General features: G+C 49.0%; 1 protein-coding gene across 5 annotated transcripts in view; it reads left to right on the top strand.

Moving 5' to 3' along the window:
• The window catches only part of Tyk2 (tyrosine kinase 2), a 30,506-nt gene that overhangs the window by 3,669 nt on the left and 13,682 nt on the right, over nucleotides 1-13,155 (top strand). For 3 of the 5 annotated variants that reach the window (XR_004945421.1, XM_036192633.1, XM_036192635.1), the window contains exons 3-9: nucleotides 1,420-1,655; nucleotides 3,657-3,780; nucleotides 3,991-4,138; nucleotides 4,482-4,645; nucleotides 10,284-10,650; nucleotides 11,506-11,706; nucleotides 11,790-11,947. Coding sequence is in view for 4 of the 5 variants with exons in the window: in XM_036192633.1 (XP_036048526.1) it covers nucleotides 1,448-1,655; nucleotides 3,657-3,780; nucleotides 3,991-4,138; nucleotides 4,482-4,645; nucleotides 10,284-10,650; nucleotides 11,506-11,706; nucleotides 11,790-11,947 (1,370 nt within the window). In the remaining variant the exon portion in view is untranslated. The remainder of the gene's footprint in view (nucleotides 1-1,419; nucleotides 1,656-3,656; nucleotides 3,781-3,990; nucleotides 4,139-4,481; nucleotides 4,646-10,283; nucleotides 10,651-11,505; nucleotides 11,707-11,789; nucleotides 11,948-13,155) is intronic. The other 2 variants (XM_036192636.1, XM_036192634.1) reach the window with 2 other exon arrangements.

Raw genomic sequence — 13,155 nt, 5'->3', positions numbered from 1 at the left:
TTAAAAAGTCAAAGAAGGGTTGGGGATTTAGCTCAGTGGTAGAGCACTTGCCTAACAAGTGCAAGGCCCTGGGTTCGATTCTCAGCCCAAAACAAAAAAACAAAAAAGTCAAAGAAACAGTTGCACACCTATAATCCTAGCATTTGAGATTTAAACATCAGGATCAGAGCTTCAAGACCATCCTGGGCTACATAGTAAGTTTGAGTCCAGCCTGGGCTTTCTGAGAATTGGGTTTGTTTGTTTGTTTTGAGACAGGGTTTCTCTGTGTAGTCCTGGTTATCCTGGAACTCACCTCATAGACCAGATGGTCTTGAACTCAGAGATCCACCAGCCTCTGTTTCCCATGTGAGAATTGTTTTTAAAAAAGGAAACAAATAGGGCCTAGTTAGATTGTTCAGAGTCAGTACTTGCTACTTTTCCAGAGAACTAGAGTTCAGTTCCCAGCACCCATGTCAAGTGACTCATGGCTGCCTGTAACTCCAGTTCCATAGGAGTTGATGTTTTCTGTGGGCACCCACACATGTGAGCACCCACACACATGTGTACAAATCTTTTTTTTTTTTTATTGTATTTTTTAAAATGTTATAATTTGGAGTTGGGGATTTAGCTCAGTGGTAGAGCGCTTGCCTAGCAAGCGCAGGGCCCTGGGTTCAGTCCTCAGCTCTGGCCAAAAAAAAAAAAAAAAAAAAGGTTATAATTTAATTTAATTTTACATATCAGCCACGAATTCCCCTGTCCTCCCCGCCTCCATTCCCATCTTCTTCAGGGCAAGGACTCCCCTGGGGATTCAGCTCAACCTGGTAGATTCAGTTGAAGCAGGTCCAGTCCCCTCCTCCCAGGCTGAGCAAAGTGTCCCTGTGTAAGCCCCAGGTTCCAAACAGCCAGCTCATGCACTAAGGACAGGTCCTGGTCCCACAGCCTGGGTGCCTCCCAAACAGTTCAAGCTAATCAACTGTCTCACTTATCCAGAGGGCCTGATCCAGTTCCATGGGGGCTCCTCAGCTATTTAGGGGAGCGGGAGATCCCAGCTGGATCAAGAACAGAGAGGGAGAAAAAGGAAAAAGAGACCATGATAAATGAAGACCCCATGGGAACAGGAAGAAGCAAAGTGCTAGAGAGGTCCCCAGAAATCCACAAAGATACCTCCACAATAGATACTGGCAATGGTCAAGAGAAAGCCCGAACTGACCTACTATGGTCATAGGATGGCCAAACATGTACAAATCTTTAAGAAAAAGTACAGTAGTGAGTTGGAGGCAAGCCTGGGCTACATGAGACTGTCTAAATAAACAAAATGAAACAAAAATATAGAATGGCTTTGCTGTCACTAAAACCAGTGCTCCGACAAGTGTATAAACTGAGGTTGACTTCAGCCTGGGTGATTGGAAGGCTGAGGAGCTAAAAGGCCTCTGGGCCCAGAGCTGGGCCTGTCCTTAACCAGCAGTGAATGGTAACGAACATGCCTCTGTGTCGGCGGAGAGCCACCTCGGAAGACAGCACAGCCAATGGCAGAAAAGCTCAGCCCCTGGTGCCCACAGGCAGCTTGATGGTGCTGCTGCACTGGGCTGGGCCGGAGGGCGGGGAGCCCTGGGTCACCTTCAGCCAGGCATCTCTGACCGCGGAGGACATCTGCATCCACATCGCACACAAAGTCGGTGAGTATAGAGCCTCAGGGTGGGGGCAGCTGATGGTGTGGTTCACAGTCACTGGACAAAAAGGAGTGAGTCCTGAGTGCCAGCTCAAGCCAGGGCCAATGGGAGGTGGTTACTCTGGAGGGGAGGGAAGGGAAACAGTGCTGAGCCAGGGCTGTCTGTGATCCCAGAACTTGAGAAGCTGAGGATCACAAGATCCAGGCCAAACTAACTACACAAGAAGACCCTGCCTCATAAAATAAGTCTGAGGCTCAGAGGTAGAGCTCCAGCCTAGAAATCCCCAGCTCAGTGGTTTAGAGCACTGGCTGTTCCCCCAGAGTTCAGTCCCCAGCACCCACACGGCAGCTCACAACTGCCTGTAACTCCAGTTCCAGGGGATCAGACACCCTCACACAGCCCTCATACATGCAGGTGAAACACCAATGCACATAAAATAAATAAATCTTTAAAAAGAACCCCCCAGTCAGAGGGGTTAGGGTGTGGATCAGTGGAACCTGCCCAGTTTGTGCAAAGTTCTAATTTCTATTCTCTGTACCCCCCAAAATAAAGTCACTAATGTTGTCGTTAGCCCACTTCCATAAGCTTTTTAGTCTTAATCACGTGTCAGAAGTTCTGCCCTTGAATTCCATGAGCACATTACTTGTGGTGATTAAGAGTTCACTTGTGAGTGTCAGGGCGTGTTCAGACCGTCACAGGGAATGTGTAGTGACCAGACTGGGACTTCTCTCACTGCCTTACTTTCTGTTGTGTTGATGTGAGCCATGGGACCTGAACTCTCTAGAGAAAAATGGCCTCCACACAGATCCAGGGGATAGTCCTGTTCGAGGGACCAAAAGACCTTCAGGCTGACTGGGGTGTGGGTTCTGAGAACTGGGAAAAGGAAGTAAAAGTTGAAACTCGGGTCTGAGCTTGCCACTCAGCTGGTTGTACACTTACCCAGCACCCATAGAACTGTAGCTCCCAGCACCCCTGAACCAGGCTCGATGGTGCAAACCTGTCATCCTAGTACTCTGGGAAGTGGAGGCAGGAAGCACAGAAAGAAATTCAAGGCCTGGGCTCTCTGGGGCCTACCTCAAGTCAGAGGAATTAAAATCAAGCATCAGAGGCAGAAGCCAGGTCCTAGTGACTCAGTACTGAAGGGGTTGGGACTGCTCAGTGGGCAATGATAGGGAGCCATGGAAGACTTAAGCCAGAGAGCAGAGCAGGTAGCATATTAGAAAGCTGTTTCGCAGCAAGGGGCCTTATTATATCAAGCCTGTAGTGAAGCTACTTGTAGTAACTTTGGAGAGCAATTTGTGTTTTCTGACAGGTGGAAACCTTTGTTTTTGTTTGGTTTTTTGTTTGTTTTTTTTGTTTTGTTTTTCGAGACAGGGTTTCTCTGTGTAGTTTTGGTGCCTGGCTTGGATCTCACTCTGTAGACCAGGCAGGCCTCGAACTCACAGAGATCTGCCAGGCTCTGCCTCCCGAGTGCTGGGATTAAAGGCGTGCACCACCACTGCCCAGCTGTTGTTTATTTGTTTGTATGTTGAGACAGGGTTGCTCAGTGGAGCCCTGGCTGTCATAAAGCTCACTTTGTAGACCAGGCTGGACTGGAACTCAGAAATCCATCTGCCTCTGCCTTCTGAGTGCTGGGAGTGTGCCACTATGCTCAGCCTGTTTTGTTTTGTTTTTGAGATATGGTTTCATGTAGCTCAGGCTGGCCTCCAACTTAATATGTAGCAGATAATGATCTTGTTCTGCCTTAGCCTACAGAATGCTGGGATCACATGCCATTTAGTTCAATGTCCCTGTCCTAGCTGCAGAGGAATCTGGGAAATGTAGTTCTGAGATGCCTTGGAATGGTGAAAATACTGAACTGCCTTCTGTGTATATCAGTTTTTGACAACTTATGGACAGGAGGGGCCTGGGAAGGGTATGTGAAAGGAGGCAGTGGGTTGCAGGATCCTCGGAGCTAAGGTCTGCAGATGATGTGGCTTCTCTGACTTCATCGCTCCCATGTTCCAGGTATAACCCCACCCTGCTTGAATCTCTTTGCCCTCTATGATGCACAAGCCAAGGTCTGGCTGCCCCCAAACCACATCCTAGATACATCCCGAGACATGAACCTAAGACTATATTTTCGAATGAGGTAAGTGAAGGCCTCTTAGAAGTAGTGTGTGTGTGTGTGTGTGTGTGTGTGTGTGTGTGTGTGTGTGTATGAGTGCCCATGTGTGGAAGGAAATTCAATATATCCACTATGCCATGGTCTCTCAGATCAAACACAGGTCCTCAGGCTTGGCAAGTGCCTTTACCCACTGAGTCTCCTCCCTGGCTCTGTTTATCCGTTCCCTTCTTGCAGGTTTTACTTCCGGAACTGGCATGGCATGCATCCCCAGGAACCAGCTGTGTACCGATGTGGTTTCCCAGGGACAGAGACTTCCTCAGAACGTGCAGAGCAGGGTGTGCAGCTCTTGGACCCCGCCTCGTTTGAATACCTCTTTGAGCAGGTATGAGCAGAGATGGAAAGTCCAGATTATTTGGGGGAAACACAGGGACAGTTAAGGACTCCCTCCACTTCCCACTCTGCTTTAGCTAATACATTTCTGCTCATACTAGCTGGGGTCTTTTAGCTGTCTTTACCAAAAGAATTTGGGGTGAATGAGTGCTGTATTTGATTAGTAATGTCTGCCGTGGTCTCAAGATCATGAGGAGGTGGTGTATGTGATGTTCCTAGGAACATTCTTATCTCTCCCTCCCCCACAAGGTGCCTAGAAGTAGGGAATTACAGTTTGTTGGCAATAAAGCAAAAACCTCCCCACACCCTTCTCTGTTCATCCCTCTACACCTCAGGGAAAACATGAGTTCATGAATGATGTGGTGTCTCTGCGGGACCTGTCTAGTGAGGAAGAGATCCACCACTTTAAGAATGAGAGCCTGGGCATGGCCTTTCTGCACCTCTGCCACCTTGCTCTCTGCCGTGGTGTCCCCCTGGAGGAGATGGCCAGAGAGATCAGGTGAGTGGACATGGACTGGGAACTAGGAGTAAGTGGGTGAAATCCCCATACCTGGGGGACCCAGGGTGGACCTTTCATGTTGCCCTCATTTACCCAGTAAACACTTATTGGTCACCTCCTGTGTACTCACACTAACTCTAAGTATTGGGAGCACAGTGCCACCTCTGGAGTCTTGTAAAGCAGATTGGGTGCTAAAGGAAATGCAAACACTGGGGCTGAGGTGACTCAGACTGACTGCGGAGGACCTGAGTTCAGCTAGTCCATCTGGCGGCTCACAACTGTCCAAACTCCAGCCCCAGGGGCTCCAAAACCTGCTTTGGCTTTCATTGGCATGCATGTGCACACACACACACACAATGCACATATAATAATAATAATAACAATAATAATAATAATAATATAGAGTCTTAATTAAAAAAAGAAATACAAGCCGGGTAGTGGTGGCGGCAGCGCCGGCGGTAGTGGCACACACCTTTAATCCCAGCACTCAGGAGGCAGAGCCAGGCGGAGCTCTGTGAGTTCGAGACCAGCCTGGTCTACAAAACAAGTTCCAGGAAAGACGCAAAGCTACACAGAGAAACCTTGTCTCAAAAAACCAAAAAAAAAAAAAAAAGAAAGAAAGAAAAAAGAAAAGAAATCTAAACATGAAATGTAGAAAAGTTGAGTAGAAAAGGTGGATTCAGGGTTAGTTATTAAGCGGCGCTATTTACCATGCGAGAAAAGCCACGAGGTACAACAAAGCCCACAATAAGAGTTTATTAAGGGAAGATGTGCTTAGGCCTCTGGGAAGTGCAAGGAGAGGAAGAAGAAGAACAGGTTGAGGAGTCTGTGACCCTGCTTTTTGTGGATTCCCTTGCATATGCACATATGGGCATACATAGCTATGCCATGCATGCACATTGATAACGTGATCACGCTGCGTGCAAATTACATGACCGTGCAGTGCATGGATTACGTAGGACATAAGCCCCTGGGATGACTAAGCCCCTTGCTTGGCTACTGGACAGTGCATGTGCGGTCGTGTAGCTGGGGAAGTGGCCAGGAATTCCAACATTCCAGACTCTTTATAAAAAATGGTGGGACGCCGGGCAGTGGTGGCTCATGCCTGTAATCCCAGCACTCGGGAGGCAGAGGCAGGTGGATCTCTGTGAGTTCGAGGACAGACTGGTCTAAAGAGCTAGTCTAAGACAGGCTCCAAAGCTACAGAGAAACCCTGTCTCTAGCAAGCACAAGGCCCTGGGTTTGGTCCTCAGCTCCAAAAAAAAAATGGTGGGTCAACAGGAATGGGGGCACCGTGTCTCCTGAAAGTGCTTCCTGCTGACTCGGTGGGCATTGGTTAACTCTTGGGTTTAGGGAAGGGGGTTTTTGGGCTAGCCAGATGTCCTGAGGTAGTGGATTGTCCTCCGCTGCTTTGGGAATTGTCCAACACCTTCCACTGCTTCAGGCCCTATGGCTATTTGGGTCTGACAAGGTGCTGCTGAATCCGACCTGTCCAGGTGGATTCAAGCTGGCTCTGGAGCTCGGAAGAATTTTTAAACAAATTAAGAAGCAGTCGCGGGGAATTTAAAATCTTGAACTGGTAGCCATGATATTATAATGTTTAGTACTCTACTATATTGATTAATGAGAGAGAGAGAGAGAGAGAGAGAGAGAGAGAGAGAGAGAGAGAAATTTGGAACATGCTTTCAATTTGTACCTGAGATCAGTCTTATCTGAGACAAACCTCAAGGCACCTGTTTTCTTTAGTAGTTTAGCAGAGTCCAGACCCTTCTGAGTCTGGGGGTGTAAATACCTCTAGACTGTTACTGTTCCTTACCACCTGGGAATACTTGATGATCCTTGGCCTCCGGCTCTATGGTGGTCCTGTAACAATTAGCTGAGTAGTTCATTAGAGATCTGAATATGTTGTTAGAGACACAGAGGGAGGCTGATGCAGCAGAACATGGTCAGTAGAGACAGGAGGGGGTCTTGAAACTGACGAGTCTAGAGTGAGGCAAATGGGAGCAAATGAAATCAAAGCCCCTTCCTTAACTAGAAAATCTCTTCCCATTTAGGGCACAGGGCAGGTTGGCACAACTAAAAATGTGTGGGTGACAGGGATACCCTGAAAATACAATTAAGTGGTAGGGTCTGGTGAGGTAGGTAATCCTGCCCCCTACCCCGACAATAGGGAGACAAGAAGGAGAGGTGGGACCCCAAAACTCCCTCAGGATTGAGAGTGGCTCCAGTGTCCAAAAGGAAGGAAATGGATCACTCCAATACTGTATCGGTCACCCTTAGTTCCCTGTGAGAGATGGCACCTTCAATCCTCGCCTACGGCCAAGCCTAGGAGAACAGCTGGAGGGTGGTATGTGATGCCCCCATACCATGAGGTGCCCAGGGGTACTCAGCCGACCAGTGTCCCTCTTGGTGGCACTTCGGACAAGGCCCAGATGGTGGCCCTCTTGGGGCAGGGCAGGCATGAGCCTAATGGACTTCTCTGTCACGTTTAAAATGGACCTGGAGGCTTCAGGATACCAGTTGGATAGCGTGTGCCAGCATTTGGCAGTTCTGTTTATGGGCTTTCTCATCTCTCCCATGGTACACCTTAAATGCCACCCCTAAGACTTCTGCCCATGGGGTCATGGGCCCTCTCTCCAGACACTTAAGTTTAGCCCTTGATGTCGGGAGAAGATCTGGGAGACATGAGAAGGATTTTATTCCTTATCTTTAATTACGGTTTTTAGCTTTTTATAGTTTACTGGTTTGAGGGCAGCCTTAGGAAGATCTGCCAGGACAGGTTGTAACCTGGTCTCTGGCTAGAGAGCCACAAGGTATTAAAATCCCAATGTGGGTCCTGATCGGGAACTGCCTCAGCCCCGGGTGGATGGGCAGATAAAACTCATTTGCATGTGTCCTAGCCTGTTCCCAGACCCATCTGCGCTCCTCAGGGCAGCTGAGAATGAGGGACAGGAGTGAAGGTGGAAGCCGGAGCTGGGCGTTGGAGCAGCCTGATTGGAGAGGAGGAGGGGCTAGAGGTTCCTTGGAGTCAGAGATTCCTCAGGTTCAGGTTGCATGTCTAGGAGCACGTGGGCAGGAGAGAAGGAATCAAGGAAGAAGGAAAAAGCTTAGATGAACAAAGCTTGGGGATAAGGGAACTCTTTGCCCATTTCCTGGCAGAAGTTAGATAATTCTCATGAAATATCACGGTCCAAGGAGCCATTGTGCGGCCATTTTTATTGTCAACTAAGGGATAGTTAAGGTATTTCTCAGAGGAGGAGTGGGGTAAGAGGAGGAAGCCTCATTTCCCATGGCTGCGGCAGAGGGAAAAACTAAAAAACAAACAAAAACCGTGATCCAAGACTAAAATCTCAGGCATCCCCAAGATCAATTGATTGGCACAAGTCACCCAACATTTCGTCAAGATAGAAGGGTGAGGGCCAGGGTGTACGTAGTCTGAGAACATCTCCGTACCCCCATGGGTCAGGCTGCATATCTCAGGCTGCAGTCATGGGAAATGGCTAGAGATTGAGAAGGGAAAAAATCACCAATTGGAGCAGCAGTGTTGTGCAAAGTGGTCCAGCAGCCAGGAAAATGAAAAAGTGGGCAGTCGTAGATGGAACAAACCTCTGTACAGGGTTCCAGATGCAGAGCACTGGGAGGGCCTGCTTCATCTCGCCGTCAATGTTAGTTATTAAGCGGCCACAAGGTACAACAAAGCCCACGATAAGAGTTTATTAAGGGAAGATGTGATTAGGCCTCCAATGGTTGTGCAAGGAGAAAGAGGAAGAAGAAGAAGGTGAGGAGTCTGTGACCCACTTTTTATGAATTCCCCCCACATGCACATATGGAAAATAGAAAACCCTATAAAACCCCACCTACAGAGTGCGGTTCCCTGGGGTGCAGGATATAGACTTCTGGAAGGCACTATAGGGCTCAAATATCAAGTCCTAGGCAGTTTCTGGAAGCTCAGGGTCTGTCTCTGGCCAGGCATGTGGCAAGGACCTGTAGTCACAGCTACCAGTGTGCTGAGACAGGAGAATTGAGAGTTCTAGGCTAGCCTGGGCTACAGTGTAAGAACTAGTCCCCTCTAAAAACTTAGCTAATAGTAGTTGGTCTGGTTGATGAGCACATGAAGGTAGAGGCAGGAGGATCAGGAGTTCAAGGTCAGTGTTAGCAACACAAGAGTTCAAGGCAAGTCTGGGCTACTGTAGTTGGAAGTTTTTCTGTGTCCCGGCCTGCTCTCCTACTTGCATCCCCCAAGATGAAAGGATGGTCAACAGCGCTGGTGGTGGTGCCCGTTGTGGCAAGTGGCACTGGTTACCACATGGAAAGGTAACGGTCACAACAGAACCCAGTGTGAGTTTTCAGACCTTTATTAGGAGGGAAAAAGGGAAGGGGGAGAGGAGAGCCAGGCCTGGAGAGAGAGAAAGATGGTTGGGGGTGGGGGGAGCAGAGAAAGAGCACAGAGAGAGCAGAGAGGGAGGGTGGGGTCTGCGTCCGGCTTTTAAAGGCCCGTATGTAGTCGCCAGGGCACACTGATGATGTAAGACGCAAGACCTTTGCTTAACTGTGTGGTCGCGCAGCTGGAGTAAGGGCAGAATCCTAACCCAAGTCAACACTCAGAGGCTTATATTAATTGAAACTGCTCAGCCGTTAGCTCAGGCTTACTACTGACCAGCTCTTGCACTTAAACTCAGCCCATTTCTGTTAATCTATATGTTGCCACGTGTTCTGTGGCTTTACCTGTGTGCCATTACATGATGCTCCCTGGACAGCAGGCTGGCATCTCCTGACTCAGCCTTCCTCTCCCACAATTCTCCTTGTCTGCTTATCCCACCTATACTTCCTGCCTGGCTACTGGCCTATCAGTGTTTTATTAAACCAGTGTACAAAAGCATTATCCCACAGCAGGCTACATGAGACCCTGTCCCAAACCACAAGACAAAAAATTAGGGCTAGGTGCTGGAGAGATAGCTCAGAGGTTAGGGCACTTTCTGTTCTGCTAGAGGACCTGGGTTCAATTCCCAGCACCCACATGGCAGCTCACAACTGTCTGCAACTCATGCAGACATATGCATACAAAACACCAATGTACATAAAATACAAATAAATAAATTTTAAAAATTAGGACCAGATGTGGTGGCATGCACCTGTAATTTTTGGACCCAAGAGGTAGGAACCAGGAAGATTACTTCAAGTTTAAGGTCAGTCTGGGTGATGCAGTGAGTTCTCAGACAGCCTGGAGTAAATTATGTAATATAAAGCTAAGGCAAGGGGCTGGAAAGATGGCTGAGTGCTCATGAGCACTGGCTGCTCTTATAGGGGACCTAAGTTCAGTTCCCAACACCCACATGGTGGCTCACAACCACCTGTAACTCCAGTTCCAAGGAATCTGACTCCCTCTTCTGACCATTGTGGACACACACACACACAAGGAATAAAAATAAAATAAAAATTTTTGAGACAGAATTTCACTGTATAGTCCTGGGATTAAGGGCAGAAGCCACAGTAATATGAATTGAGTTCTTTATTTCCACATTCGTGACATAAGCCTTGTGGTCTACATTAGGCAGCAGAGAGGTTAACCCACTAACCCCATGTCACCCAGCCTGTCTGGCTGCGCAGGCTCTGACACATCTCCATGCCCTCTTTACAGCTTCAAGAACTGCATCCCTCGCTCCTTCCGCCAGCACATCCGCCAGCACAATGCGCTCACGCGCCTGCGGCTCCGCAGAGTCTTCCAGCGATTCCTGCGGGCCTTTCAGCCCGACCACCTCTCCCAGCAGGTTGTGATGGTTAAGTACTTGGCCACCCTGGAGCGGCTGGCCCCTCGATTTGGCTCAGAGCACATACCAGTGTGTCATCTGGAGGTACTGGACCAGCCTGAGAGGGTCCCCTGCTACATCCAGAACAGTGGGCAAAGTACTGGGGACCCAGGCCCAGAGCTGGCCACCAGGCTTCCCACCCACGAGGTACGGGTGACAGGCACCGGAGGTATCCAGTGGCATCCACTGCAGGTAGAGGTGAGCACTCACCTTAGCTGTGGGCTCCTCAGGGTGGTTCAAGTGAGCCCTGTCCTCACCTGGCTTTGGAGGCTTGTCCATCTATCCTGTTTATGTCCTTCCTTTGATTTTTTATCCCTCCGTTTATTTGTGGGAGATGGGCAGGGGTGTACTAGGGTGTGCATGTGGAGATCAGATGACAACTTGGGGGAGCTGGTTTCTCTCCTTCCACCATGTGGGCTCTGGAGCTCAGGTCATCGGGCTCTGGAGGCAAGCACCTTTACCTGTGCAGCCATCTCCCTGACCCTTGAGGGCTTTTTAAAATTTAATTAATTAATTAATTATTGGGAAGAGGGTTCTGTTGTGTAGCCCTGGCTGTCTGTCCTGGAACTCACTTTCTGGACCAGGCTGGTCTTGAACTCACAGAGATCCACTTGCCTCTGCCTCCCAAGTGCTGGGATTAAAGGTGTGTGCCACCACCACATTTTATTATTTTATTTATTTATTTATTTATTTATTTTCTTTGAGACAGGGTTTCTCTGTGTAGTCCTGGCTGTCCTGGAACTTGCTCAAACTCATAGAGATCTGCCTGCCTCTTCCTCCCGAGTGCTGGGAGTAAAGGTGTGCACCACCACCGCTCAGCTTATTTTTATTTTTTGAGTTAGTGTCCTAGTCTGTACTATAATTCCAGCTGACCCAGAACTCAGCTGTGTAGTTCAGGCTGGCCTGGAAATCACGTTGATCTTCCTGCAGCTTTCTGACTTTTGGAGTTAGAAGCTTGAACCCAGTTTCCTTCTGTCCTTTGAGGGGACATTAAACTATCCATGCCCTGCTCTGTCCCCTGGCCCCCTCCCCACCCCCTGGCTTGTTTTTTAGGAATCTGAGAGAGGTAACAGCAAAGGGAATCCCCAAGGCAACCGGTCTGGGAGGAAAGCCAAGGACCCTGAGCCTGGAGCGCAGCTGGCTAAGAGCCCTGGAGAAGCACCCTGGACCTACTTCTGTGACTTCCAGGACATTTCCCACGTGGTGCTAAAGGAATGTCACGTGCACATCCACCTTCAGGACAACAAGTGCTTGGTGGGGTCCCTGGGCAGCAGGCTGGTGGAGGAGGCAGGGGATCAGTCCCACCGGGCTTCCTGACCATGTCCCCCGGCCTACAGTTGCTGTGCCTCCGCTCCCGGGCTGAGGCCCTGTCCTTTGTGGCCCTGGTGGATGGTTATTTCCGCTTGACCGCTGACTCCAGCCACTACCTGTGCCATGAGGTGGCACCCCCCAGGCTCTTGACTAGCATCCAGAACGGCATCCATGGGCCCCTGATGTGAGTGATGGTGACCCAAGGGTGGCAGGGGCTGGCACTGCTGGAAGCTGAGTTCATGCATTACACCTAGTGTGTGTCCATGCACCTGCTGCTACACCGTTAGCTGTGGGCCACATCAGTGTGTCACCATGTTTGTGTCTAACTGTTTGGCCTCTGTGTGACTCCTTTTAGTCCCCATTTTTGTTGTTGCTGTTGCCACCTCTGGGATATCAAGGCCCTTATACCAGTTCATTTTTCATTACTATAATAAAATACCTTAGTCTGGATACTTAAGAAAAGAGGTTAGCTGTGGTGGTGTACAGTTTAATCCAGGCAGGTCAGCTGGGGCTACATAGTGAGACCCTATCTCAAAATTAAATTTTGTTCATTTTTTCGAGACAGGGTTTCTCTGTGTAGCCCTGGCTGTCCTGGAACTCACTCTGTAGATCAAGCTGGCCTTGAACTCAGAGATCTGCCTGCCTCTGCCTCCTGAGTGCTGGGATTAAAGACATATGACAGCACTGCCCAGCTCAAAATTAAATTTTTTTTAAAAATTTATTTATTTATTATGTAAGGGTGCCAGATCTCATTACAGATGGTTGTGAGCCACCATGTGGGTGCTGGGAATTGAACTCAGGACCTCTGGAAGGGCAGTTGGTGCTGTTAACCTCTGAGCCATCTCTCCATCCCTCAAAATTAAATTTTAAAGATTTAAGTCAGGCGTTGGTGGCACATGCCTTTAATCCCAGCACTCGGGAGGCAGAGCCAGGTGGACCTCCGTGAGTTTGAGGCCAGCCTGGTCTACAGAGCGAGTTCCAGGAAAGGCACAAAGCTACACAGAGAAACCCTGTCTCAAAAAAAAAAAAAAAAAAAAAAGATTTATTTTTTATTATTTTAAACTATGTGTGTGAGTATGTCTGCATACTTGAGTGCCGGTGCCCAAAGAGGCCAGGGGTGTCAGTTCCTCCTGGAGCTGACACTACAGATGGTTGTGAGCCACTCAGTGTGGGTGCTGGGAACCAAACTTGAGACCTCCAGAAGAGCAGCAAGCCCCTTACCGTCTGAGCCAGCTCTCCAGCCCTCAAAATTAAATTGTACGAATGTCTTGGGGCCTGGGGAAACGACTCAGGGGATAAAGTGCCTGCCTTCTGCTGTGAGGGTCTGCGTCGGACCCCTAGAAGACACATTGCTCAGTAGCTTGTGTGTGGAGTCCCCGCTTTCCTACAGTG

Source organism: Onychomys torridus, chromosome 7 (genome assembly GCF_903995425.1).
Source record: "Onychomys torridus chromosome 7, mOncTor1.1, whole genome shotgun sequence".
Classification (NCBI taxonomy): Eukaryota; Metazoa; Chordata; class Mammalia; order Rodentia; family Cricetidae; genus Onychomys; species Onychomys torridus.
This window is presented reverse-complemented; position numbering and strand designations above follow the sequence as displayed.